Raw genomic sequence first — 27,909 nt, 5'->3', positions numbered from 1 at the left:
TAATGAGTTTCATTGTGTGCGTGTTTTTTAATAGTTTTATTTAGTTTATAATTTAACGTTAGACAAGTGCTGAACATACAGAAACATTTTTTACAATACTTATGTTATACAATAACTAGGCAAAGGGCAAATAGTGAGATTAACTAAAGGAATGCAACTCATTGCCCCTTCGTGGGCTTCGGTTCCGTTGCCTTCGTCTCGCTGCCAGCGACAGCCGTGTCCTGCTCATCCCTCGGGCGGCGTTGCAAGTAGGTGACGCTGCCGCCGCCAATGCCAACAGCAGTCTGTTGGGCCTCCGCAGCTGTGGGCGACGAGATGATCTTCACCGATGGCTCCGAGGGCGAGGCGAGCGAACGTTGATGCGGCAGCTGATGTTGGTGCTGATGCTGATGGGCGGCGAGTTGACGCGAAGCCAGACGCATGATGTGAGCATAATCTACGGGAGGATGATTGCGATACTCAGGATGCTCCTTGACGTACTGCTCATAGGGCACGGGCACGGGAACAGGGACCGCTTTGACGGGATAACCCGCTTCGACGAGAGCTTGGAACTCGGCTTGGGTCAAGGGTTTGCCATTGGGTGGGGGGAGATTCAATTGCTTGACCTCGTCCAGGGTGCGCAGCTTGTGATGCACTGCAGCCGCAGTGGGCGTAACGCGCGAAGGCGTGGCAATGCCTGTACCCTGCGAGACATAGATGCTGGACTGCGAAGGAGCTGGCTGGGCGGGATAATCAATGGGCAGCGAGGTGGGAGCAACCACGGGACGATGCTTGATGGGATCAGGTGGACTGGGATAGAAGTGGGCGGCAGTGGGCGCTGGAGCAGGAGGCTGAGCACGTTCCGCATAGTCAGCATAGAGGAGAGCTTTCTCGTAGGATTTCGTCGGACTTGGTGTAGGGAGTTTGTAGTGCTTGGTACGATAGTGTTTGGCTGGCTTGGTGGCCACCGTCGGAGCCGTCTCCTGGTAGTAGTACTGCGAGGGCTGCGGCTGAGCAGGTGCTGCCGTTGGATAAACAACGGGTCCTAGTCGCTTGCCACCCTCCAATTGTTGCTGCTGCGGTTGTGGTTGGGGATAAATCGGCGTCGGCTGCTGAAAGTTGCTGAACTTGAAGAGCGACGGCACAAAAGGTTGATTGTTGGCATCCAAGAGTGAGTTGGGCGTGCTGGCCAAATAGGCTTTGGGTTGACGCAGCGCCGGATGCGACGTGGGTGCTGCTGGATGCTGTGGCGGTGGCGGTGGCAGACGTGTCACATGCTGATGCTGATGATTGACCAGCGTCGGTTCATTGCTGTTGTCCACGAAGCTCAAGGTCTGTCCGGGTCCAGGTTTATTGGCAGCCAGCAGCTTTTCGATTTCACTCTCGAGCGAGGATTTGGCCAACGGATGATTAGGCAACGTCTTGTAGCTAATCTGTGGCTGATAATAGGCAATCTGTGGTGGCAAGCCAGCGATGAGTTGACGCTGATGTTGAGGAGCGAGAGCAGGAGCTTCATCTTCTTCCTGTTGATGTGGTTGCTGCTGCGTGTGTGGCAAATACTTGGGTCCACCTCTGGAGTAAGTTGGCTGCACCAGCTGCTGCTCGGCCACATAACGTTCGCGTTCCCTGTAGCCTCCTAGACCCAAGGAAGGATCCGCTTGTTGCAGCACTTTGTGCGTGGCTGCTGTGCTGTGTATGGCAATGGGTTTGGCCAAAGGTTGAGGTTGTCCGCGTGGCGATGGTTGGTGCTGTTGCTGTTGCTGTGGTTGCTGCTGCTGCTGTTGACGCAGCTGCTCGTGATAGGCGCGCACTTGAAGCTCCTCTTCGAGCAGCTTCAGAAACTGTTCCTCGGGTATGATTTGATAAGGTTGCTGACCAGCTGCTTGTGGTTGCTGCTGTGCATTTGGAGGTGGTTGCGATTGTTGCTGATGTTGATGTTGATGCTGTGGTGCAGACAGTGGCAGTGGCAGCTGATAAGGCGCATAGGGACCACCGCGTAGTCCAAGCTGCTGTGGTTGTGGCTGCTGAATGGTCACAGCGTAGCGTTGCTCCGCCTCTTGTTCCTGCTCCTCCTCCGCCACGGGTGTCGATTTCTTCGTCTGTGCTTCACGATTGACGGCTGCTGCTTTGCCTTGGCTGCTGCTGCTGGCTGCTGTCAAAGCCTTGGGCTGATGCCGCTGTATATCTTGCAGATAAACATAGTGTTGCAACTGCGCATAAGAAAAAAAAGAAGGGGGCGAGATCAAGTGTTTGAGTGTGGGGGCGTGGTTACTAAGTGGCGCACAGCAAAGATCAACGGCCAATGCCAGCACAACAAATGGCAGCTGTTAAAAGTGGAGCCCACTTCTCAAACGGCAACAATTTGAACAACAACATTAATCACACCAACAACATCAACCGTAACTACCTTAGCAACCACATCTAAGAAGACCCAAAAAAACCGTGTCAGGTGTCTGCTGTGAGAATCGCGTGGCATCTACGAACACTCTTTATATAACACTTGCGTGTAAGTGTGTGTGTGTGGCAGCCACACAGCTGACGTTGACGTTGTCTTTGGCTGTGGCTGTGGCAAACAACCGCAGACCAGCAACGTCGTCGTCGTCGTCGTTGCCTCCCTCGCCCTAAGCTAGGCCTGGCCTGACTTCACTTCACTTCACTTGCTCTAATGTTGCAATCGATGCGCATGTCGGTGGCAACAACAACAACAACAACAACAGCAACAACATCGGCGTTGGCAGCAAACAAAATTATTTATATTACGGCTACACTGTCCATCAAAATGACTTTATTTGCTGCCATGCATTTTAAATACTATTTTTAAAGGCTGTTTTTAATGACAATCTCAAGTTTGATATTTGAATGCAACAATTTAAACAAAAACTATGAATATCAAAATCTGCATATTACAGAAATATAAGCGATCTTCCTAAAACGTTGACATATTCTACAATAAAGTTCAATACTATATGCTAAAATCAATATCAAGATCTTGTTTCAAGAATCTTTTATTGTAGATTAAAAAGTAAATTGCAAATCATAATTTAAGATCTTTCCTCTTAGGTTAAATTTTGAGATTTTCTTCTTGAAACCAGATTATAATCTTGAATTTCAAGATTGGCCATAATAAACTTTGTTTATCCCATTTTGATATCACAAAAATCTTGATTCAAGATTTTATTCTAGATTTTAGCTCGTTTTTACAGAAAGGAAAATAGTATTCAACTATTTAATTCGTCACATATCAAAAAATATCTTATTTTTACTAACTTCAACTAATCTTTTTTTTAATTATTAGAAACAACATAGTTCAATAGAACAATTATTCAAGTTTTAGCTATAAACCAAATAAGTTAAGTGTAAATGGAGCGCAGCAATTATCTTTTAAAGATCATGTTAAGCTTATGGATTTTCTAATTTAAAATAATTAGCTACATATTTTTTTTAATTTAAAAAAAAAACTTATAAGACTTTTGTATTATGTTATATCTTTCTACTCTTCATTTAATTTTAAACAATTTAAAAAATTATTACATTCTATAGAATACATTCTATAGAATGCTTTTTTTTTTGCAGCTCACTGTCATAAAATTTTAATTGGGAAGCAGCAATTACCTTTAACTATAGGTAATTTGAAGTAATTTGGTTTATATTCTTTAAATTTTGTAAAAATTCTAATAATTTTAAGAAGTCTAAAGCACTTTCGTATTATATGTAATATATTCCTTCTTTTTACACTATTAATTTAATTTGATTTTTAATTTGTTTGTTTTCATTCTTTAAAATTTTTTATTTCCTTCTATGCACCTCACTTTCAATATATTAAAAGCCTTTGTGGTATTTAAAATAGTAGATTGTATATATTGTTAATATATTTCTGCTATTATTGTAGAATTAAAAACAGCTTTGAAGTTGTCTATCTACGATCTGCTCCATTTAAAAGAGATTCCGTTTGGTCAGCAATTTATGCAAGCTTGCTCTTTGTTTCCCATGCAATTTGAATGGTTGAGTTCGAGTCGAAACATTAGCTTAAGCCTGTTGCACAGTGTTGCCTTCGCAATATTCACATTATTATAAGAAATGAGACGCTGTCAAGTCAAGGCGCCATCAGCAACGGTGGCGGCTCCCAGCGGCAAAACAGACGGACAGACAGACAGAAGTCTAGTGATTATAACGATTATGTCAACTTTCTTCCCACGAGACAAGCAACGACAATAACAACAACAGCAACAACATCAGCAACAACAGCGACAACAACACACGCCCATTGTTGCAGGCAGCCAAGAAGAAGTTGCCGCTTGCTGCAAATTGACTTGGATGTGGCATGTAGCATGTTGTTGTCGTTGTTGTTGTTGTTGCTGCTGTGGTCTAACGCGTCAACAACAACAATAATTTTGCAATTATGCAGTTGTTGTTGTTGTTGTTGTGGGTGCTCGTGACTTACATTTCGAGTGCTTGCAAATGGCATTTATTTTATTCGCTTGTCGCTTTTAATTTTGTTATAAAGCAATCTTATTTTTGTTTTTCTTTTGCCTATTTCTATTATTTTATATTTTGTAATATTTATAAACATTGTGTGTGTTGTTGATTGCGGGTAATTGCAATTGCTTTAGTCGCAATTTGTTCCCAAAATTGTGCACACAAATCTGAAATCAACTTCGAGCTAAAATATTGGTCAAGGTTTCTTCGCTGGGGGCCAGCGAAAGGCGCAATTTGACAATATTTCAATTGTGATTGGGATTATTTAGAGTTCAGTTGTTGTTCAAGTTATTGTTTTTGTTGTTGATGTTGCTGTCATAGCTTGACATCCTGTACTGTATATTTTCGCAAATAGTCGTGTAATTCAGTTGAGTCACGTTTATGCAACGCTTCTGTGACCGCAGGCCACAAAAATTGACCCTTCTCCTTCCTTCATCTCCCTTCTGACTTACCTCCTGACTTTGCTCCAGCAATTGTGCGGCATGTGGACGCGAATTGGCTGCGACAAAGTTGCGCAGTTGCGGCTCCTGATGCGATTCATGCTGCGCATGCTGATGCGGTGCAATGGGGCGTATGATGAATTGATTCGGTTTCGTGCCATAGATCGTCTCCTGTCCATCCTCGGGATCATCAGAGCGCTCCAATGGAGTTGCTGCCTCGCTACTCCTATGATTGGGATACAACGATGTCTCCTTGCTGCCCACCTGTCGCTTGTCTTTCGTTCCCTCCGATCCAGAGGCGGAGGCGGAAGCGGAGGCGGAGGCGGCAACGCTGCTATCGCTGCTCTCGCTCTCGCTCTTGGCTTTGGCTTCCAGCGCTTGAACACCGAGGTGGCCTGAGTGTCGAAAGTAAGTAAAAGAAATGACAACAAAAAGTAGCAGTGACAGTTTAAGGCAGCTTAAGAGGATTGGCGTTAAATAGAAAGGAGCAACACAGCAGGGACAATGACAATAAAATCGACAACACATAACATTGGCAAATTGGAAAGGAAAGCAAACATTGCATAATCCAAGAGTACATTCTAATTTCAGGTCAAACTCTTGCAATAAACCATCAATATAGACTTTTATTGATGTGACTGCCTGCAAAATTAAACATTAAATGAGATTCAAAAATAAAATTTAAACTTGCATACGTTGTGCAACTTCCGATTTGAAATAAACACTTTTTTATATTTCTTGCCAAAATGATTGTTTTTAAATGTATTTCAATACTCATCTACATTAAAGCATCATTAGTTTGTTCAAAATTAATGATTTAATAAATAATTAACGTTTCTATTTAGCAAAAATTGTTTAAATTTTCAAAAAAATTCGTGTTATCAAAAATTTAAAAATAAAGTTTCCTTCTTAAGCACTTTAAATTTAATTTGAATTGATTGTCATGAGATTTACAATAAAATATTATATGAAAAATACAATTAGAAATGTGAAAACACAATTAGGAATTTATATAAATATATAAATATAAAATTTATAATTTTATTTTATTAAAGCAATGTTTGTTAATAAATTGGCAAACATGTAACAAGTATAGAAAGTTTAGTCTGAAGACTAATTAAGCTGATAATATTTACTCATTAATTTTATGGCCTGCCAATAATTTTAAATAAAATCTAAATATGCATTTTATGATATTCATATGAGGTATTTTTAAATAATACAGTGTTGCACAACAAAATAGCAGGCATTAAAAGACCTTAGTCATTGATTATTACAATAAAATGATAATAATAATATTATTGCTGGACATTATAAAGTCTGGAATCTAAATAAATATTCCAATTAATGTGAATTGTCATGATACATAATTATATCTTCAGCTGTTCATTGCTCAGAAAGAACTAAATTTATTTCGAAAAGCTTTTTGGCTGTTTGATAACTATATAACTATATAAAAATATTTAATGCTATATAAAAATCTTTAACTAATAATTAAATGAATTAAAGGACTAGCTCAGTTTTATTCTTAATTGTTGAAGCATTTTCTAAATGGATATTTTGTTTGGCCCAATAAAGTTTTTATGCTTTGCTTAGTCATTAGCTAATATAATAAAAAGCAATATAATTCATTAAGCGTCATAATACTGTGGTTTCAACTAATAGACAAATCAAATATCAACGAGATTAAGCCTTTAAAATTAAACAAATTTCAATTCAAATTTGTTAAATCTTTTAGTTATTATTATCTTTTTAGTTCATGTCGTCGCAAACAATTAGCAATACAAAATACATCGATAACAAATATTAAGTATTTAAAATAAATCAATTAAAATTCGTTAAATCTATTCATTATTAATATCATTAATTTCTATATCGTAACAAGCTTAATCAATTCAACATTCATCGATAATAACTCTTAAAATATTAGCATTGTCTTAATTAAATTGTAACTGAAACTCAATTAAAGCAAAAAACAAGCAGTAATTACAATCTGCATTTATTACCAATCAATGCAAAGCTGACTTTAAATACTGTTAAACCAAATTTACGACTTGGTGTTGCCATTAAAACAATGTTTATTCAGCTGCACTGAGAAAAAACAGTTAATGAAGAGATATTTCTTTTAAATAAGAAGCGAAATATTATGAATTGACTGCAGTTGACTTGGGTCAACTTATTGTTGGCCAGGCAAAAATAAGATGTTGACTGTGGCTCATTGTTTAAGTCAGATCTCAATCAGGCAATTAAAGTGGAAAATATGTACATAGGAGTATGGTAAATAAAAATAAATAAACAGCAGACAAATATGCATGCACGAAGTCTCTGTTGAAGTCTCGAACTCACCCAGCAAAAGTGTTAAGGCCAATATTTGAATTCTCATTGTGATGTGTTGAATGGGATGCAAAAGACAACGGAGACTAGTAATTGAATATCTTTCTTCAGTTCGTTGCTCGTTCGTTCGATTGTTGTTGTTGTTGTTGGTGTTGTTGTTGTATTACTTTCACAGTCACTTTGGATGTGTTTCCTCTTTTGTAATTCGCCTGCCTTGGCTTCAAAAACTGCTCGCAAATCGGATTACAACAGCATGGCGCATTGTTGCTTTCTGCGGAAGAAGACACAGAAACATTTTTGAGGATCTCACACAAAAAATCAACTCGTCTTAGTTATATAATATTGTTCAAGATTCGACACAATCCGCTAAGCTCGACTGTAAATTGAGATTTGTGCAACGCATTTGCATTTCTTATATTGTCTTTTATTTTATTTTTTAATCCTTTTCGTTGCGCACGCGTCTCAAATTTCAGTGGGAAATTTGTAACGCTTTAAATTTGCGAAAATAGATGATGATCAAGAGTTGAGTTTAGCGACGACGTTATACCGATTTTGTTTGTTGTACTATAAGTTTTGTATCTCTCCAAGCTTGGCAGCTTGGTTAGTTTTGATCGCGCGCGTTGCACGTTCGACAAACGAATCTTTGCCATTGTGCGGCCAACACTTGTATTTATAAAAAGCTGTGGCCCAGAGACACACACACACAGAGACGGAGACGGAGCTAAGCCGAGAGACCGAGACTAGAGACCGAGAGCTAAAGCCACGAACCGTTGCCGACCTTTGCGGCGGGCAACAAAGAGAAAGGTTCGAGGCAGCAGCAGCCGCTTCAGCAGCAACAACATCTACTGAAGCAGCAACAGCTACAGCTAAAGCTTCTCTATTGGTTGTCTTCCAGGGGGCTACTTTGGTTAATTCAACGTTGACGTCCAAGAAAAGCGAAACCGCTAGTTAGGCGCTCGTTTAATGGCCACCCGCCGCCTGACAGCAGCAGCCTCAGCAGCAGCGGCAGCAGCATCGCCTGTCTGCTCCACAAAATGCTAACGTGACGCTAAATTGCCCAGTTCAAGCCACCAGCCAACAACAACGAGCAACAGTTGCAGCTTGCATTGGGCTTGGGCCTGGTCGAGGCTAAAGGGCAGAGTTGCTGTTTTAGTTGGCTTTGGCAAATGGTGTGCATTATATTTAACAAGCGTACAAATTTGCATTTACATTGCATATTTAATAACACTCCGCCTTCGCAAGTTCGCTGCCTAAGTCTTTCGTTTCGTTTGACATTTGCAACTGCCACCGGGCAAAACGTTTTTTCAGTGCATGCGTGGGGCAAACTGCGACTGCAACTGCGACTGCAACTTCGATTCCAGCTCCAATTTGGCCAATTGCAAATGCGATTTAATTCCAACAACAACAACAACAAAAAAAGTCTCTTACCCAACGTTAATTGCCTGTCTTCGTCTTCGTTTTGGTTTCTTTGGTTTTTGGTTAGTTGGCAGTTGACGGCAGTTGTTGGTGGTGTCAAAGTTAACACGGTAGCTGTGAAATCTGGCGCTGAGGAAATCCGCTTAAAGTGGCTTGACAAATTATAGAGTCAATTCCAGTCTCCTTCTTGCTGTCTCTTTCACTCTTTTTGGTGCTGCATTTCCTCATCCTTAACAAATTGATTAAGACAGTCCAAATAAATAAGTTGATAATTATGGCTGAAGATTTGTTCGTGGCAGCCGGAGAGCAGCATTTGCGCAACATTTAGACATCGATCAATTGCAGCCAAGCTTATTATAAATTCACCTTGTTGTTGTTGTTGTTGTTGCTGTTAGTTTGCTCACATTGTCATTTAGTTGTCTGCGTGCTGCTTGTGAAATTGTTGCATTGCATGCGAGACGAAGACGACAGCAGCAACAACAACAACAACAACAACCACAAGTGCTGCAACAGCTGCTGCTGCAACTATGTAGCTTCAACAACAACAACAACAGTGGCAACATCTTCTTTTCTTTTACTGTTATTTATTATTATTGTTATTGTATTATAGTTTTGTTTTTTTTTCTTGCCGCATTTTTCCTTCTCGTTTTTCTTAAACACTTTTTTTCATGTTGTTTTGCTGCAATACTTTTGCAGTTTGACTTCACTTAAATCAATGATAATCATGCTCATAATGATCATAACAATAATGATGTTGATGATGTTGATGCTCGAGAGACGACAGAGACGACAATTGCACTTCGCTGTTTGGCATTTGCATTCAGTTTTATTGGTAGAATGTTGTCTGGCGATGTCTTCCAACTGCCGGCTGGCTGCTGTCTGCTGTCTGCTGATGCATTTTGCACTCGACAGTTTAATGCTCTAAATTTTATGTGTATGCATTTTTTATATCGCGACAGTCAGGCTCAGGCTCAGGCTCTGTTGGACAGTAGTCAACCTTAGCATTTAGTTGATGCTTTTTGATATACACACTATACCATCTGATACACCAACAACAACAACCATCGAAACGAAAAACGAACTTACATGAGATCTTAATTGGCCAAACGCTAAGCGAAACTATTTCAAAGTTGTTGTTGCTTGTGTTGTTGCTGCTCTTGTTAATGAAATGTACTGGACAATGGGGATTGCATAATGGCAGTGTGCATATGTCAAATGTGTCTCGTAAATTGTAGTTGTTATTTGGATCGCTCTCTGCTGCTAATAATTATGGCTCATGCGAGACTATAATTTAAGTGCGACAAGCGGCTTATTAAATGACGTACAATTTTAGGCTAATTTACGGCGATTGCCAGTTGGAATATTGACGTAGTTAACTGAAACGCACTTTAGCACTTTGCTTGCAAAAGAAGCTCAAACTGCTTGAGCAAGTAAATAAACTATTAAAATGCTATAAATACTTCAAAGCAATTGCAATGCGGACATTGCATTCTACAGCACAAATTTCATTGCATACTTTCGAGCGCAGCAGTAAAAGAATTGTTCTGTTTCCCACTGTTTCACTTCCACGTTCCGATTTCGTTTGTTCGCTTCCCTATTTTGCCTATCTGCCGCCATAAATCAAAACTGTCAAAATATCAGTTTGCATTAATTAAAAATGAAGCAAAGCAGCGCATTCTAATTTATGTGGAAGTTAGTTGCTTGCCTCATTGGGTCGCAAATACAATTAATATGGCTTAAACATAAACGATTTGTTTGTTTGTCTTTTATTGGACCCCATGAGAACCAGTCGGGCGTAAAACCGCCATAAACATTAACTTTAACTCGTGATTCATACAATTGCAGCCTGCGGGCAAGCTTAAGACAAAGCAACAGACACCCAAAAGAGGAGTTCGCAATTTGCTTAGTACACAAGTTTATCTCTTATTTGCAATCACAATCACACAAATCTTTAGCTCTAATATGTATCTATAACTTTGTCCGGGGATCCGGGTTTTTTGAAGCATGTCTGTGCCAGAGTACGAGTATGTGCATAATTTGCTAATGAGCCTCGCGTCCAGTCAACTGTAGACAATTTCGATTGGCATTACATGAATGTGTGCTATGTTTGGGTTGTGTTGTGTTGTGTGGGTCGGGGGCATGATCATTTTTTTGGGTCTGACTTCTTTGACTCAGTTCGTGAGTGGTTATATGATTTGCGTTTTCCTGGTATTGCTTTATTTGGCTTCTCGCCATTTCTTCAACGCATAATCACAGAGGCTGGTGCGAGTGGAGCGTCGATTTAATGATCCGTTTAAGCGCTGCACGCTTGGTGGCAGCTTGAATTTTCACCTGCTCGCAGTCGGTCGACGTAATCCGTAACCCATAACCCGTAGCATAGAAAAACAAAACGCTGAGACAATCAGCTTACCGAGTTAATGCTTTTTATTCACGCCACGATTCAAACAAACTAATGCGTTCGATAATGAGCCGCTGCCAGACAATTGATATCGATGCTCAATGCTTGATGCTCGATGCTCGATGCACAGCTCAGCATGTGGCCAATGTGCGACCTTGTGAAAATTTATTGCCGTTGGCAAACGGCATCAGGCATCAAGCATCAAGCTCGTTAAATGTCAAGAGGGCAAAAAGGAAAAGCACAGGTTGAATAGATCGCATTGCGAAGAGAGTTATGACTATTACGCATACGCCGCATTGCACAATGCATCGGTTGCTGACTTGAATAAAGAAATCAAGAAAAGCGTTGCACCAGGCAACTCAACACCCAAATACCCAAATTCCAATATAGACCCAAAAACGCCATCATCAGGGCACACAAAACAATGCACATGCACAATGGCAGTTATGAATGACGACGACCACGACTCCAACTCCAACTCCAGCTCGAAAAGAAAAAATAAAATAATCATAGAAGATAAACAACACAGCAAAGACACAAAAAATAAGAAATCGAAAAAAATATATTTAAGAAAGTGTGCTTAACTGTGAAATACCCGCTACACATTCTCTATAAAAGTAAAACAGTGCTGTAATATTGGTATTTGTTCTAAATTTTGACCAAATTAGTATACTGAAAATTCAGCTTTCTGTACGTATGACTATTTTCGGTATAATAATATACCAGAATAATGCATAGTGTATTAGTATTTTTGGTACATTATACCGAAATACTATATTAGTATATTAGTATTTTTGGTATATTATACCGAAATATTATATACTATTCTAATAGTTTTCATAGTATCATAACAAAATAATTTTAAAATATACCGAAAGCTGTATTTGGTATACCGATTTGCTATTATATCAAAATAATTTAAAATATTTGAAATATTGATTTAAGGTCAAATAAAACTTTTAATATTTTTTCGGTATATTTGTTCAACATAGTATATCGAAAATACTAAAATATTGTGTAGTACTTTGCTACAATATACCGATAAATGCTAAAATATACCGAAAGCCGTAATTGGTATATCAATTTAGTATTTCTTTCAGCATACCTTATAGAGTATTAACCAGATACCAGAAAAAAAAGTGTTTTAAAAAGAAAATTGTATCTTCATCTCATATAGTTCATACGGACAGATGGCTATATCATCTCAGCTGTTAATGCTGATCAACAATACTTATATTTTATGAGATCGGAGGTAGCATTTCCTCTGCCTCTTACATACATATCCAAAGTTATAATACCCTCCCAATCTATGGCTAGCGGGTATAGAAAGATTTTCACACTACAAAGAGCGAGTCGCTAGCGAAGCATGTAAACTCGTCTTTGGCTTAGCATTAGCAATAAGCTGTCTTATTCCCTTTCTCCCCTCTTCACTTAGCTGTCCCCAAAGTGCCTTCATTTACATATTGGGCGTGAGAAGACTGAATGAAGCTTGCAAAAAAAAACCAAAAAAATATAATATATATGACAGGCCAAAATAGACGCTATGTGCATCTTTCCCAGATGCAGCTAGATACACCTGGTCTGCTTTAATTAGATCTGCATACGTTTATTTAGCGCACCGAGCACCGCCCTTGCTGTATCTATGCAAAGATCAACACACATCCATGTCTCATTTTCAATTGCATGCTAAAAATTGCCAGCTGATGTAATAGATTTTTTTTTTTATTTCTTCGGGGTTTTCGCGGAACTTTTGTCGAGGAATTTTTTTGCTGTATGAACTACGTATCAATTAGCATGCGGAGTTTTCCCAAAAGACAGCTATTTGCCTGGCCATGGTTTGTTTCTCTGTGGTCTCTGTGGCAGCAGCACAACAATTAAATTCTCTCCTCCATTAAGATGGCTTAAATGCCCGGTGATCAGGCAAAGCCACAAGGCTGCCAAAGAGTCGCGTGTGAAATATTCACACATTACACTTAAGCATTGAGCATTGCAAAAAAATAAAAAGAAGAATGGCCAGCTGAAAATGCGCAATTACATAAATTTTATCTTTTGATAAGTCTTGGCTATTGTGAATATCAAGGATTAGTATTTTAGGCGATCATCATCGATCTATCTTAAGCTTTTAACATTGTGTGCTATTTTGAATTTTTGCTTAGAAATTAAAACAATAAGAGAAAAAAAGCAATTACATAAATTTTATTTTTCGCAGCGCATTGACAAATCTTGGTTATTGTGAATCAACAAGGATTAGTGAAGTAGCCGATCATCATCGATCTCTGTTAAACTTTTTACAATGTGTTAACAGATCACTTTTGCAATCTCTAAGAAATGAAAACAATGAGAGAAAAAAGCGCAAATACTAAAATTTTACATTTCACTATTCGTATTTATAAGTCTTGGCTATTGTGAATGAACAAGGATTAGTGAAGTAGCCGATCATCATCGATCTATCTTAAGCTTTTAACATTGTGTCCAATTTTTAATATTTGCTTAGAAATGAAAACAATAAGAGATAAAAAAGTAATTACATAAATTTTATTTTTCGCATTCGCACTGACAAATCTTGACTATTGTGAATGAACAAGGATTAGTGAAGTAGCCGATCATCATCGATCACTGTTAAGCTTTTTACAATGTGTTAACAGATCACTTTTGCAACCTCTAAGAAATGAAAACAATGAGAGAAAAAAACGCAATTACATAAATTTTACTTTTTGCATTGAAAAGTATTGTCAATGAAGAAGGATCATCATCGATTAAGCTTTTAGCATAAGCTCTTAACGTTGTGTTAACAGCGCGCTTTTGCAATGTCTAAATTTGAATTTTTGCTTAGAAATGAAAACAATGAGAGAAAAAAGTTAAAAGAGAGACCTTGCGTTACAAAACCGTTGATTATCAAAAGCACTTTGTATAGATACAAAATGTATGCAAATTCCACATCTTTTGAGTGTCAAGGCTTTTTACAAGAATTACCCACAAATGAAAATAAAAATAAACCTCAACTTAACGATGTGAAAATGTGTGTATGAGTAAAACAAAAGCTTATTTTTAAATACCAGCAATTAGGCACGCACCCGCACAAAACACACAACAAGAAAAAAATAATCACGACATCTCTGGCAACACACATGGAACAATCCATCCATCCATCCATCCATTCACTGGCATTTCAATGAAGTGGCCAAATGATTTAATTTAACAACTATTTAAGATACAAGATGAAAAATGTCAATGCCCAGAGCGGTAAATGCGTAACTAGGCAGCCATTCAATACACTTTAAAGTGCGTTGCCTGTTGCCTGGCATTAAAAACACACCGAGACACCAACTATTTTTCGTCTAGAAAACTTGATTTTGGCCAACAAAAAGCGCAACACCAGCTCCCACCTTGGCATTTGAAAATGTGGCAAAGTGCACAGCAGAAAAAAAAAGCTGCACAACAGGAAGATGGCAAAAAATAAATATGTATAAAATAAAAGCACCCGTTGAAAATTTCTTAATAGAAGCGCCAAAAGCAGCAACCAGTAAACAAAAAATAAAAAAAACTTTACAATAAAGTAAACACACAAACCGCAGATTAAATGCTAATGGTAACGGAGGCCCCTCAAGTCAAAGTTGAAGCCGGCAAGCGGCAAGCTGGAAACCGGATTTTTTGAGGCACAGAACAATGCGCGCATAAATCTTGAGGCAGCTTGAATGCAATTTAACCAAAGCGCCGAATGAGCGATTGCCAGGGATTAACTTTTGTTGCTGGCAACCAGCAACCAGCAACCAAGTGGACAGACAGACTTGGCATATCATAAAAACCAGGTAGACAGACAGACAGACAGACAGTCTGCAAATAACCAAATCAAAACTTGACATTGTGATTGTCTCTCAGTCATTCGATACAACAAAAAAAGGAAGCAACTGCAACAGCAACCGAGGTGGCAATGTTGCTGCTGCTGTTGCTGGCTGCTACTGGTGAGAAAGGCGCCCCTATATATTAACGCATATTAAGTGGCATATTGTGCAATGCTGTGGCACATGCAAAGCAACTACAACTACCACATAAACAACAACAACTACAACACCATCGACAACAACTACAAAAGATCCAACACATCTCGCCACATTGGCGGCTCATTCGTTTAAAAATCCACAATCCTACGTGACATGCCAGTGAAAGTTAATTTGGCGAAAAATTATGAAATCCAAATGAAATGTTTTCCTTTCAGCTGCCAGTTGCCAGCACATTGTCTTCTTGGAGCGGAAATAAACAGGCAATGCCAACTGTGGCTCCAACTCCCAATTGCGGTAACAGTAGCAACAGTAACACCAGCAGCAGCAGCAGCAACATAGTTTTGTCCAAGGTTAATAAATACATCCGATAAGATGGTGGGGCACCAGAAAAATCCACTTAATCAAATTAAACAACTGCCATTTCTTTCTCCCTCTCTCTATCTCTATCTCCAGTTGACTGTTCATGCCCTGTCTGGCCCAGCAATTCCCATTGTTATCGTCTAGTTTAGAAAGGCCACGCGACAACGCTCCGAGTGTGCCACATGCCGCACAGGTGGCTGGCTGGTTGCTTTACTTCGGTTTGTTTAGTTGATTTAAGTTTAAATTTATTAAACATGACTCGCACACATTGTGCAGCTTTCAGCCATACATATTACAATGTAAAAGTTGAATTTCAATTGTTCATTTTTTTGTTTGTTTATTGCAACCAAATCATTGGTTGCAGTTAACTACATGTGTATGGACTAAAGACTTGCTGTTCGCTATTTCTGCTGTTGCTCGGGATCATTTTGTCTCAGCTGCCGACTTGGTGGCCCCCTTAATAGCCGCCGCAGAGGTGCGTTTCAAGCTGACCATAACGTTGCGTTTTGTTGATGCCGGTCCGGGTCGAGTGGCCTTGGCCGCACTGCTGGTTGCCTTGGGCGTTGCTTTCTTGGCGGCCACTGGCGACTCTTGTTTGCTGGCTGCCTTGGTTGGTGTAGCAGTTGTTGTGCTGGCTTTCTTCTCGCTTGATTTGTTGGCTGATGCCTTAGTCTCTACTTTTCCCTCATCAGCATTGCCATTGGCCTCATCCTTGTTAGCCTTGTTCTTCTCACTGCAAATAGTCCCAATAAGTTAAGGTATTGCTAATTAAATGATTAAATGTTTACTACTGACCTCTCAATGTCAATATTCAGGACGGACTCATCTTCATCCTCCTCGTGTTCCTGACCTAGTGGTTCCACTTCTGCCAAGAGGTCACCGAGATCTTTATCCACATCCTCCCAAAGTGCATCATTATGAGTTTCGTCTACATCCTCTTCAGCCTCGTAATCTTCATCATCTTCCTTCATGTCCATTTCAATATCTTCATCGGCCTCAGCCTCGTCTATATCTTTCGGTTCATGCAAATCTTCATCGCCCTCCATTTCATCATCGCCCGCTTCGGATTTACTCTTTTTCTCAGTCTCTTCTTTGTGTCGCAAATATTTCTTAACATGCGAGTGTTGCAGAGAATGCTTCTTGATGTACTCCTCCAAGGTCACATCGCCCTGCTTTTGGGAGTAATGATTGCACAATTCACAGAAGAATGTTTCCACAGACTTAATAAAGTCCATGCCAATGAGGCCGCGTTTGCGTGTCTCCTCATCCTCGCTCTTTTGAGCAGTTTCAGCCTCCAGCAGCATAGCATCTACGTCGGCATCCATGATGTCATCATCGATCTCACCCACCGAATCAACTGTGAGGAATTTGTTCAAATCTATCTCACGCTCATCCACGCTGTCCTCTGATCCAGACTCATCATTGCGTGCCTTATTCTGTGAAAGAGAAAAAAAGAGTTGGTAAATCTTTGACAAAACTGGTTTATCTCCTGACTTACTCGAATGTGCTCCAAGGAGCAGCGATGGTTCTCGTACAGCATGGCATTCTTAAAGGCCAAATGACAGGAGCCACAGTAGGGCATCAAGAACTTCTTAATGGACTTGTGGTGCTCCGATGCCTGATGCAGATTCTTAGGTTGGCGATAGGCCAAACGACAAAGGCGGCAATAGCGCGACTCGTACTCCTCCTTGCTGTTCTCCTCAATCTCACGCTGTGTGGTCCGTTGACGGGCGCGCATGCGTTGCAAGTCGGCACGTTGCCTCAACGCCACTGTGCGCATCGAGTTCTTGTGTGTGCGCGAGTTGAGATGATAATGATATTCCTGTTGTAATAGAATAATATAATTAGTATCCTGAACCAACTATTGATTAACTTGTACAACTTACCTTAAAGGTCACACACTTGATGCGGCAGTGGACGCAGGTGAGCTTGATGAACGTGCGCTTGCGCAGATTGTTGTGATCCTCGTCGCGATGACGAGAACTAGTGCGACGCTCTTTGCGCTCCTCATCGCTGTCGTCCTTCTCCTTGCGCGATGAACGATCCTTTTTGCTGGACTTCTTTGACTTGGACTCTTTGTCATCGCCATCTTTGTCCCTCTTCTTTTTACTTGACGACTTTTCGGCTGTACTCGACGACTTGCTCTTCTCTTTGGGCTTATCAGCAGCATCGCCAGCATCATCGGTCTTGCCTCCCTCATCATCTTCCTCATCGTCGGACTTCTTTTTCTCCGTCTCATTGCCAGCATCGTGGTCATCGTCATCGACCTCTTCTTTCTTGATCTTGGCCTCATTGGACTTTCCCTCAGCATCATCATGGGACGATGTTTTGGTGCTGCGTTTCTTGCTTGGCGACGACTTTTTAGTCGTCTCGCTCTTCTTCTCTCCATCTCCATCGGCTGCATCTTTCTCGTCGTTGACATCATTGTCGTCATCCTCATCCTCATTATCATCCTCGCCTTCATCATCGTCATTAGCTTTCTTCTTCTTGCTTTTCTCAGTATCGCCATCCTTGTTATCAGAGTCATCGTTGTCATCGCTAGAGCGACCGCTGCTGTTCCCTCCCTGGCGTTGACGACGCAACGAGCTAACAATCGGCAACATTATCGATATCGTTATCGTTACCGTTATAGTTTTCGATTTGTTTTTTAAATTGTGTGAATTGAGTTAAGAGGAGGGAGTTTGTGATAAGTACACAGTGTATAATATTAAGATGGAAGCTAATAAATATTTGTTTTTGTCTTAGTGTCGTGGTTTCGTTTTCTTTGATTGACATGATCTATTAGATTACATTATACATAATAATTATATATCGAAGTTTCTCTCTCAATCTATTGGGTTTTACAAAAAACATCTCACATCAGTTTGTGAATTTAGCCAATAATTGTTCATAACACTCGATGGCATATAATATAAATATTTATAGTGTTCATATCACGCACACATAGTTGTATTATATTGTCTAGTATCTGACGATCTATCGCAGCACTTTTTCATTTTCTGCTGATCATTTTACAGTACACAGAATTTGACTTTACTCTTATTCTGATTTGATCTGATTGAATTTGGATTTTATACTTTTGTTTAGGGAATGTTTGTTTTAAGATTGTTTGGTTTTTATACTTTTACTTGTTTGTCTATTTACCTTTTCAGCTGTTGTATCTTGAGCAAGCGTGCCCGATCTTTTTTGCTGGGCATAGAGCAGCTGGCGGCGCATGGTGCGCAAATCGTTGGATTCATTGATGCGTGGACGCACAATCCTCATGGTGCCCATGCCCCGCATGTTGTTGCGTATTATGCCGCCGCGTATGGTCATTGAGCCTCGCGGTCTCGATATATAATTGCTGCCAGCAACACTTCGCAACAGCGGGCGCTTTGGCGGACCCATCGAGGAGTCGCGTTGATGTCGCTGACTGCCCGATTCTTCACGTGGCCTATACGAACTTGAGCTGCCGCCACCGCCGCTGCCACTGCCACCACCGCCGCCGCCAGTGCTGCTGCGTGGATGGTAACTGGACGATGATGAGCCCATATTCTGCGATGATGACGATGGGCGATCGTTGTGATCATTTGACGAGGACGTGCGACGATAATCCTATGACGATTGATGAGTAGGAAGGAGTGTAGAGGAGCATTGTTTTTGTTGTTTTTGTTTTGAAATTTTTGGATTTTGATTTCATATTCGAATATACATAGGTAGTTAGATATACATAAACATACACACCATGGATATATGGTGCATACAATTTGCATTATTTTGTTGGATGATAAAGAATTGCTTTATAAATGTTTATATATATATTTGTATGGGGTTATCTCAAATGCAATACAATCGTTATCCTGCAGCAAGTGTGTGTAGTAGTAGTAGTTATAGCATGATGAACAAACCTTACGACTTTTGAGCTATTTAGATAGATTAGATTTGATATAAATTGACATATTCTCTACGCATCTAGACGTTTATTCATGGGCTTATATATAGCGATATCTGATGCGATATCTGCTGTTGTCGGAAGGAAGAAACTGTCTGTCTGTTGTCACATATATGCATTTATGAGCGATATAACATTAATGGTGTTCACCATTTCAAGATTCAAGATTGATCGCAGCCCTCATGAGGCCGCTCTTCAATTTCTCTTTCTCTCTGTCTGGGATTAATCTCCCTGTCTCTTTTGGAATATCAAAATCGATCGCAGAGGCAAAATCTTTGCTATATGCGTTATTGCTGTTATATATAATATGTGCTTTATATATATATATATAAAGATTCTCAAATTGCTCTTATCTGGCAACTTTGAGGGGCAAATTCCATATTAATTTTTATAATCCGGCGTTAAACCTTCACAAAATAGTGCTATAAATATTTGGAAACTCATTAAAATCACACAGACATTGACCGCGATCCTTTAAATCGTATAAAAAGCGAATAATATACACATAAATCACTCTAAAACAGAACTTACGTCTTGACGAGGCCGTTTGCGGTCATCATTGCGATCCCTAGATGTATCCTATAAGGGGCATGGTGAATATTATCAAAGAGTTCAAACGATAAATATATATAAATAGCAGTTTACACTCACATAGCTACGCTTGTGGCTAGAGCCGGAGTCATAGCGTCCACCAGTGCTTGAATTATGATGATTGAACTTGTCGCGATTCCGATTATCATAGTGTTCATTATTGGAGTTACCGCTGCCTCCGCCTCCACCACCACCTCCACTGTACCGATTGTTGTTATAGTTGTTCTCGTAGCGTCCATTGTTGGGACGGTAATTGCCCTGAGTACGCGTATTCACGTAATTGCTAGAGTTGCGATTGTTGTAGTAGTTACCGCCACCGCCACGCATAGTTCCGTAGCCACCTCCACGTGGAACATATCCACCGCGTCCTCGCATTTTGCTAAGCAAAACAAAACACACAAATATAGACAACCTATTACATATGTATACATACAGCGGGTAGTTTGCCCGAAGCACCCTGTGTTCGTTAGGCCGCAAGGTGCCGGCGACGAAGTGGCAAAAAATCAATACTGTTTTGCCACCGTAGTCTGTTGAAAAAAATCACACTTTATCTACACTGCAAATACCTTTTATCTATTTTATTACAATCACTAAACGTTTCACAATAAAGTTTTTAGGTTTACTTTGCCCTGCTGGCAGAATTATCTGCTTATTTTATCACACAACTTTCGGAACTGACTGCTGTTCCCGTCGAAAAATGAAAATTTGTAACAAAGGCTGGGAGGAAGAGAGTGACCGAAACTTTGCAAATGTAAATCTAATTGTGTGCCCATAAATATACCGAAAATACCGAAAAACGTGCGTTATTACATTCAGCATAATTTTCGATTTTCAAAATTGCTTGCACACATTTTAATGGGTATTTTTTTTTTATTTTTTTGAATTGTTTTAAAACTTTATTTCTTTTTGTAATAGAAATTGTTGCGTAAAAGTTGCAGCTTATTTCAAAGTCTCATATCATAATTTTATATACACATATGTATGTGTATGCATACGTACCTTCTTCTTTAAATTGTATTATTGAAAATATTTATGTTTCCTTGATAAAAATATTTTATCAATTTATTTCTAAATAAAAAATTAAAATTTGGATTATGTCAGCAACAAGATTTAGTCTGCGAACTTCGCGATCCCATTATTCTATTACCCTAAGGTAAAACTAGGAGGTACGACTTATATTTAATACTTAGTAAAGACGTGCAATTGAATAATTGAATAACTCGAGTCAGAGAATTTTGTAGAATTTTTGTTTTAGTAATCTTACATATATTATGCAGTTTTTAGATATACATATTACAATGTAAAAGTTAAATTTCAAATATGTTATTTTCGTTGGTTTATCGCAACCAAATCCTTGGTTAACTCTATGTTTACGATATATGTATGCATCTCTAGACTGTTGCTGTTAGCCCCTGCTACTGATCGAAATTATTTTGTCTCAGCTGCCGACTTGGTGGCCCCCTTGATCGCCGCCGCCGAAGTACGTTTCAGTACGGTGCGTTTTGTTGATGCCGGTCCGGGTCGAGTGGCCTTGGCCGCACTGCTGGTTGCCTTGGGCGTTGCCTTCTTGGCGGCCACTGGCGACTCTTGTTTGCTGGCAGCCTTGGTTGGTGTAGCAGTTGTTGTGCTGGCTTTCTTATCGCTTGATTTGTTGGCTGATGCCTTAGTCTCTACTTTTCCCTCATCAGCATTGCCATTGGCCTCATCCTTGTTAGCCTTGTTCTTCTCACTGCAAATAGTCCCAATAAGTTAAGGTATTGCTAATTAAATGATTAAATGTTTACTACTGACCTCTCAATGTCAATATTCAGGACGGACTCATCTTCATCCTCCTCGTGTTCCTGACCTAGTGGTTCCACTTCTGCCAAGAGGTCACCGAGATCTTTATCCACATCCTCCCAAAGTGCATCATTATGAGTTTCGTCTACATCCTCTTCAGCCTCGTAATCTTCATCATCTTCCTTCATGTCCATTTCAATATCTTCATCGGCCTCAGCCTCGTCTATATCTTTCGGTTCATGTAAATCTTCATCGCCTTCCATTTCATCATCACCAGCTTCAGATTTACTCTTTTTCTCAGTCTCTTCCTTATGCCGTAAATAGTTCTTAACATGCGAGTGTTGCAGAGAATGCTTCTTGATGTACTCCTCCAAGGTCACATCGCCCTGCTTTTGGGAGTAATGATTGCACAATTCACAGAAGAATGTTTCCACAGACTTAATAAAGTCCATGCCAATGAGGCCGCGTTTGCGTGTCTCCTCATCCTCGCTCTTTTGAGCAGTTTCAGCCTCCAGCAGCATGGCATCCACATCGGCATCCATGATGTCATCATCGATCTCACCCACCGAATCAACTGTGAGGAATTTGTTCAAATCTATCTCACGCTCATCCACACTATCCTCTGATCCAGACTCATCATTGCGTGCCTTATTCTGTGAAAGACCAATCGTAATTATCAAATCTTTGACAAAGCTAGTTTCTCTCCTGAGAGACTCACTCGAATGTGCTCCAAGGAGCAGCGATGGTTCTCGTACAGCATGGCATTCTTAAAGGCCAAATGACAGGAACCACAGTAGGGCATCAAGAACTTCTTAATGGTCTTGTGGTGCTCCGATGCCTGATGCAGATTCTTAGGTTGGCGATAGGCCAAACGACAAAGGCGGCAATAGCGCGACTCGTACTCCTCCTTGCTGTTCTCCTCAATCTCACGCTGTGTGGTCCGTTGACGGGCGCGCATGCGTTGCAAGTCGGCACGTTGCCTCAACGCCACTGTGCGCATCGAGTTCTTGTGTGTGCGCGAGTTGAGATGATAATGATATTCCTGTTGTAATAGAATAATATAATTAGTATCCTGAACCAACTATTGATTAACTTGTACAACTTACCTTAAAGGTCACACACTTGATGCGGCAGTGGACGCAGGTGAGCTTGATGAACGTGCGCTTGCGCAGATTGTTGTGATCCTCGTCGCGATGACGAGAACTAGTGCGACGCTCTTTGCGCTCCTCATCGCTGTCGTCCTTCTCCTTGCGCGATGAACGATCCTTTTTGCTGGACTTCTTTGACTTGGACTCTTTGTCATCGCCATCTTTGTCCCTCTTCTTTTTACTTGACGACTTTTCGGCTGTACTCGACGACTTGCTCTTCTCTTTGGGCTTATCAGCAGCATCGCCAGCATCATCGGTCTTGCCTCCCTCATCATCTTCCTCATCGTCGGACTTCTTTTTCTCCGTCTCATTGCCAGCATCGTGGTCATCGTCATCGACCTCTTCTTTCTTGATCTTGGCCTCATTGGACTTTCCCTCGGCATCATCATGGGACGATGTTTTGGTGCTGCGTTTTTGCTTGGCGACGACTTTTTAGTCGTCTCGCTCTTCTTCTCTCCATCTCCATCGGCTGCATCTTTCTCGTCGTTACCATCATTGTCGTCATCCTCATCCTCATTGTCATCCTCGCCTTCATCATCGTCATTGGCTTTCTTCTTCTTGCTTTTCTCAGTATCGCCATCCTTGTTATCAGAGTCATCGTTGTCATCGCTAGAGCGACCGCTGCTGTTCCTCCTGGCGTTGACGACGCAACGAGCTAACAATCGGCAACATTATCGATATCGTTATCGTTACCGTTATAGTTTTCGATTTGTTTTTAAATTGTGTGAATTGAGTTAAGAGGAGGGAGTTTGTGATAAGTACACAGTGTATAATATTAAGATGGAAGCTAATAAATATTTGTTTTTGTCTTAGTGTCGTGGTTTCGTTTTCTTTGATTGACATGATCTATTAGATTACATTATACATAATAATTATATATCGAAGTTTCTCTCTCAATCTATTGGGTTTTACAAAAAACATCTCACATCAGTTTGTGAATTTAGCCAATAATTGTTCATAACACTCGATGGCATATAATATAAATATTTATAGTGTTCATATCACGCACACATAGTTGTATTATATTGTCTAGTATCTGACGATCTATCGCAGCACTTTTTCATTTTCTGCTGATCATTTTACAGTACACAGAATTTGACTTTACTCTTATTCTGATTTGATCTGATTGAATTTGGATTTTATACTTTTGTTTAGGGAATGTTTGTTTTAAGATTGTTTGGTTTTTATACTTTTACTTGTTTGTCTATTTACCTTTTCAGCTGTTGTATCTTGAGCAAGCGTGCCCGATCTTTTTGCTGGGCATAGAGCAGCTGGCGGCGCATGGTGCGCAAATCGTTGGATTCATTGATGCGTGGACGCACAATCCTCATGGTGCCCATGCCCCGCATGTTGTTGCGTATTATGCCGCCGCGTATGGTCATTGAGCCTCGCGGTCTCGATATATAATTGCTGCCAGCAACACTTCGCAACAGCGGGCGCTTTGGCGGACCCATCGAGGAGTCGCGTTGATGTCGCTGACTGCCCGATTCTTCACGTGGCCTATACGAACTTGAGCTGCCGCCACCGCCGCTGCCACTGCCACCACCGCCGCCGCCAGTGCTGCTGCGTGGATGGTAACTGGACGATGATGAGCCCATATTCTGCGATGATGACGATGGGCGATCGTTGTGATCATTTGACGAGGACGTGCGACGATAATCCTATGACGATTGATGAGTAGGAAGGAGTGTAGAGGAGCATTGTTTTTGTTGTTTTTGTTTTGAAATTTTTGGATTTTGATTTCATATTCGAATATACATAGGTAGTTAGATATACATAAACATACACACCATGGATATATGGTGCATACAATTTGCATTATTTTGTTGGATGATAAAGAATTGCTTTATAAATGTTTATATATATATTTGTATGGGGTTATCTCAAATGCAATACAATCGTTATCCTGCAGCAAGTGTGTGTAGTAGTAGTAGTTATAGCATGATGAACAAACCTTACGACTTTTGAGCTATTTAGATAGATTAGATTTGATATAAATTGACATATTCTCTACGCATCTAGACGTTTATTCATGGGCTTATATATAGCGATATCTGATGCGATATCTGCTGTTGTCGGAAGGAAGAAACTGTCTGTCTGTTGTCACATATATGCATTTATGAGCGATATAACATTAATGGTGTTCACCATTTCAAGATTCAAGATTGATCGCAGCCCTCATGAGGCCGCTCTTCAATTTCTCTTTCTCTCTGTCTGGGATTAATCTCCCTGTCTCTTTTGGAATATCAAAATCGATCGCAGAGGCAAAATCTTTGCTATATGCGTTATTGCTGTTATATATAATATGTGCTTTATATATATATATATAAAGATTCTCAAATTGCTCTTATCTGGCAACTTTGAGGGGCAAATTCCATATTAATTTTTATAATCCGGCGTTAAACCTTCACAAAATAGTGCTATAAATATTTGGAAACTCATTAAAATCACACAGACATTGACCGCGATCCTTTAAATCGTATAAAAGCGAATAATATACACATAAATCACTCTAAAACAGAACTTACGTCTTGACGAGGCCGTTTGCGGTCATCATTGCGATCCCTAGATGTATCCTATAAGGGGCATGGTGAATATTATCAAAGAGTTCAAACGATAAATATATATAAATAGCAGTTTACACTCACATAGCTACGCTTGTGGCTAGAGCCGGAGTCATAGCGTCCACCAGTGCTTGAATTATGATGATTGAACTTGTCGCGATTCCGATTATCATAGTGTTCATTATTGGAGTTACCGCTGCCTCCGCCTCCACCACCACCTCCACTGTACCGATTGTTGTTATAGTTGTTCTCGTAGCGTCCATTGTTGGGACGATAATTGCCCTGAGTACGCGTATTCACGTAATTGCTGGAGTTGCGATTGTTGTAGTAGTTACCGCCTCCGCCACCGCCACGCATATTTCCGTAGCCACCTCCACGTGGAATATATCCGCCGCGTCCTCGCATTTTGCTAAGAAAAATAAGTCACGTAAACACTAATTAGCTATTATATATTATCACGGAGGGTTTGCACGGAACACCCTGTGTTAGGTAAGCCGCAAGGTGCCGGCGACGAAGAGGCCAAAAATCAATACAGTTTTGCCAACGTAGTCTGTTTCAAAAATCACAGTTTATTTGCATAGCACAAACCTTTTATCTATTTTATTATATTCACAATACGTTTCACAATAATGTTTTTAAGTTTATTTTATGCAATCGTAGAATAACGTTCTTATTTTATCTCACAAGTTCTAAAACGGACTGCCGCCTCTGAAGAAAATTTTTGACAATGGTTGTGTACCAACAGCGTGACCGAAACTCTCCTTTTCGAAATATACTGTTTTGGAATGAGAAAATACCAGCTCTTTTCAAATTATTTTAATTTGGTACACAGCTATCGATTTAATATCCCGCACTTTTAAATAGTGTATAGAAAAAAGAAACCCAGTAGAAAACAAACGTAATTTTAACAATAAATGCTATACGAAAATGGCATACGACAACACTTGAAGAGCAAGAGATATTAAGCAATCTTATTAATGCGAAAATAATGCAAATAAATTTATGCAACTTTAACAAAGCGATTTTCAATTAAAACATTTTTGTTGCATACTAAAGTTGATGAAATTTCATCTACCTTAATTTATGACAATTGAAACTATAGTTTACCAGTACATATGTATATTTTAAATCAATACAAAGCTGCGTAAATGTAAGAAAAGTTAATGCTAAATTAAGAATTACATATGATACAGATACACAGAGACATCGGCCACAGTTACATTATTAGCATAAGGACTAAATACTCTTTGGAATGCGCCGCTGATGCAGAAATAGTGTTGGCAAGTTGGCTGGGCATTCAATATTCACACAACTCCCGTTGGCCGGACATTGGTCGGTGGGGCGCCTGCACTGGGTTTGGTCATCATGTCAACGGCATTCTTGAAGAGTTGCGTCTTCACAAAATCTGTGGCGGCGCTATTCAAATCCTTGCCTGCGCCATAGTTGCACTTGATATATCCGTAGAGATTGGCCGCATTCAGGGCTATGGCAATCATGACTAGCAGCAACCATTTGAACTTGAGTCCAAAGAGTGCCATCAGAAAGAAGAGACCCCAGAACAGTGGGCATAGTATGAGTCCAAGCCAGAAAATACGCTGTTCATGTTTGTTGACACGACCCTGATGGGAAGAAGACTACATTTGTTACATTTATCATATAGTTTAAATCATATGTAAACATTCGAGTGACTCACGTTCTTCGACTCGAACACCCAATGTGATTTGCCATCGTCATCGACGTAATTCCACCACCGTAATCCAACTAAAAGTCGGCCAGAGATATTCTTCACAGTCCAGAAATCGGCGGATAAAAAGAGCACAACGAAAACAAAACTGGTAATGAAGGAGTCGCTGAACCAGCCGCAGAACATGTAGATCACAATGGATGCACCGCGAAAGAATAAATGAAAGAAAGTGACATAAGGGTGCCTAGCAATAGAAAATACTTGAGTTAAACACACTTTATACTATTTCACAGGGTTTGCTTACGTGTATTTCTGACCAGCTTGGCTGGGATCACGCATATCATCCTCCTCGCCAAAGGGTATCGTATCATCGTCCAATAATGGCACCTGTTTCAAACCATTTAAGCATATTAATAATGTGGCAAACTTGACGTCAATTCATTGCATGCAAACTATTTGTGTTAAACTTGCAACGTTGTTTTGATATTTGGTGACGGCAGCTTGCTGTGCGTTGTTTTTAGTAATACGTGTGGCATACATACATTTCTTACCGTTGCGGACGCCATGATTTATGTGCTGGCTGTGACTAACTATTTCACTAATGTACAAGTTGCTCGAATTGAAAAATAAATATTAATTTTAACACATATTTTCTTTGCTTGCTGCTTGCGTAGCTGTCTATCGCACTATCGCATATACGATATCGATAGCAGACACCCCTTATGCATCGATTGTTGCAAGTGCGACGGTCTGGCAACATTAACATCATAATTGTTTACTTTTTTGCTGATAATAGCAAGCTGGAAGA

General features: G+C 40.1%; 3 protein-coding genes across 6 annotated transcripts; all 3 read right to left on the bottom strand.

Moving 5' to 3' along the window:
• Positions 1-26: 26 nt before the first annotated feature.
• LOC133843864 (mediator of RNA polymerase II transcription subunit 15) lies at positions 27-7,605 on the bottom strand. The gene is made up of 3 exons (XM_062277611.1): positions 7,242-7,605; positions 4,908-5,290; positions 27-2,189 (listed from the first exon to the last, which is right to left on the bottom strand). The coding sequence occupies exons 1-3, from the start codon at positions 7,276-7,278 to the stop codon at positions 159-161; spliced, it is 2,451 nt and encodes an 816-aa protein (XP_062133595.1). The 5' UTR covers positions 7,279-7,605; the 3' UTR covers positions 27-158.
• An 8,018-nt stretch (positions 7,606-15,623) lies between these two features.
• Positions 15,624-26,151, bottom strand: LOC133840135 (probable WRKY transcription factor protein 1). The gene is given in 18 exon segments (XM_062271797.1): positions 15,624-16,137; positions 16,200-16,840; positions 16,903-17,226; positions 17,291-17,990; positions 18,549-18,589; positions 18,591-18,998; positions 19,867-19,914; positions 19,987-20,305; positions 21,356-21,655; positions 21,718-22,358; positions 22,424-22,747; positions 22,812-23,272; positions 23,275-23,485; positions 23,487-23,508; positions 24,066-24,514; positions 25,382-25,429; positions 25,502-25,826; positions 26,006-26,151. Coding segments are annotated over 17 exon segments (5,568 nt in total). The 5' UTR covers positions 25,823-25,826; positions 26,006-26,151; the 3' UTR covers positions 15,624-15,827.
• Positions 26,152-26,519: 368 nt separating this feature from the next.
• On the bottom strand, positions 26,520-27,807 carry LOC133841140 (uncharacterized Golgi apparatus membrane protein-like protein CG5021). Of its 4 annotated transcripts, none has more exons than XM_062273443.1 (4): positions 27,653-27,807; positions 27,406-27,488; positions 27,111-27,345; positions 26,520-27,051 (listed from the first exon to the last, which is right to left on the bottom strand). In XM_062273443.1, the coding sequence occupies exons 1-4, from the start codon at positions 27,665-27,667 to the stop codon at positions 26,722-26,724; spliced, it is 663 nt and encodes a 220-aa protein (XP_062129427.1). In that variant the 5' UTR covers positions 27,668-27,807; the 3' UTR covers positions 26,520-26,721. The 4 variants fall into 4 exon arrangements, with proteins under 4 accessions (XP_062129427.1, XP_062129429.1, XP_062129426.1 ...); XM_062273445.1 differs by having other exon boundaries at positions 26,520-27,036; XM_062273442.1 differs by having other exon boundaries at positions 27,644-27,802.
• Between the last annotated feature and the right edge of the window lie 102 nt (positions 27,808-27,909).

Source organism: Drosophila sulfurigaster, chromosome 3 (genome assembly GCF_023558435.1).
Source record: "Drosophila sulfurigaster albostrigata strain 15112-1811.04 chromosome 3, ASM2355843v2, whole genome shotgun sequence".
NCBI lineage: Eukaryota > Metazoa > Arthropoda > Insecta > Diptera > Drosophilidae > Drosophila > Drosophila sulfurigaster.
The sequence above is the reverse complement of the archived record's forward strand: the minus strand, read 5'-3'. Positions and strand labels throughout refer to the sequence as shown.

What these genes read in the sequence shown, in the direction of transcription:
- LOC133843864 (XM_062277611.1), bottom strand. Translation starts at nt 7,278, where the DNA reads ATGAGAATTCAAATATTGGCCTTAACACTTTTGCTGG. An exon ending in GGCCTTAACACTTTTGCTGG is followed by an intron (nt 5,291 to 7,241) that starts GTGAGTTCGAGA and finishes TTCGACACTCAG; the next exon opens with GCCACCTCGGTGTTCAAGCG. An exon ending in TGCTGGAGCAAAGTCAGGAG is followed by an intron (nt 2,190 to 4,907) that starts GTAAGTCAGAAG and finishes TCTTATGCGCAG; the next exon opens with TTGCAACACTATGTTTATCT.
- LOC133841140 (XM_062273442.1), bottom strand. Translation starts at nt 27,667, where the DNA reads ATGGCGTCCGCAACGGTAAGAAAT. An exon ending in CGTCCGCAACGGTAAGAAAT is followed by an intron (nt 27,489 to 27,643) that starts GTATGTATGCCA and finishes GGTTTGAAACAG; the next exon opens with GTGCCATTATTGGACGATGA. An exon ending in GGGTGTTCGAGTCGAAGAAC is followed by an intron (nt 27,052 to 27,110) that starts GTGAGTCACTCG and finishes TAACAAATGTAG; the next exon opens with TCTTCTTCCCATCAGGGTCG.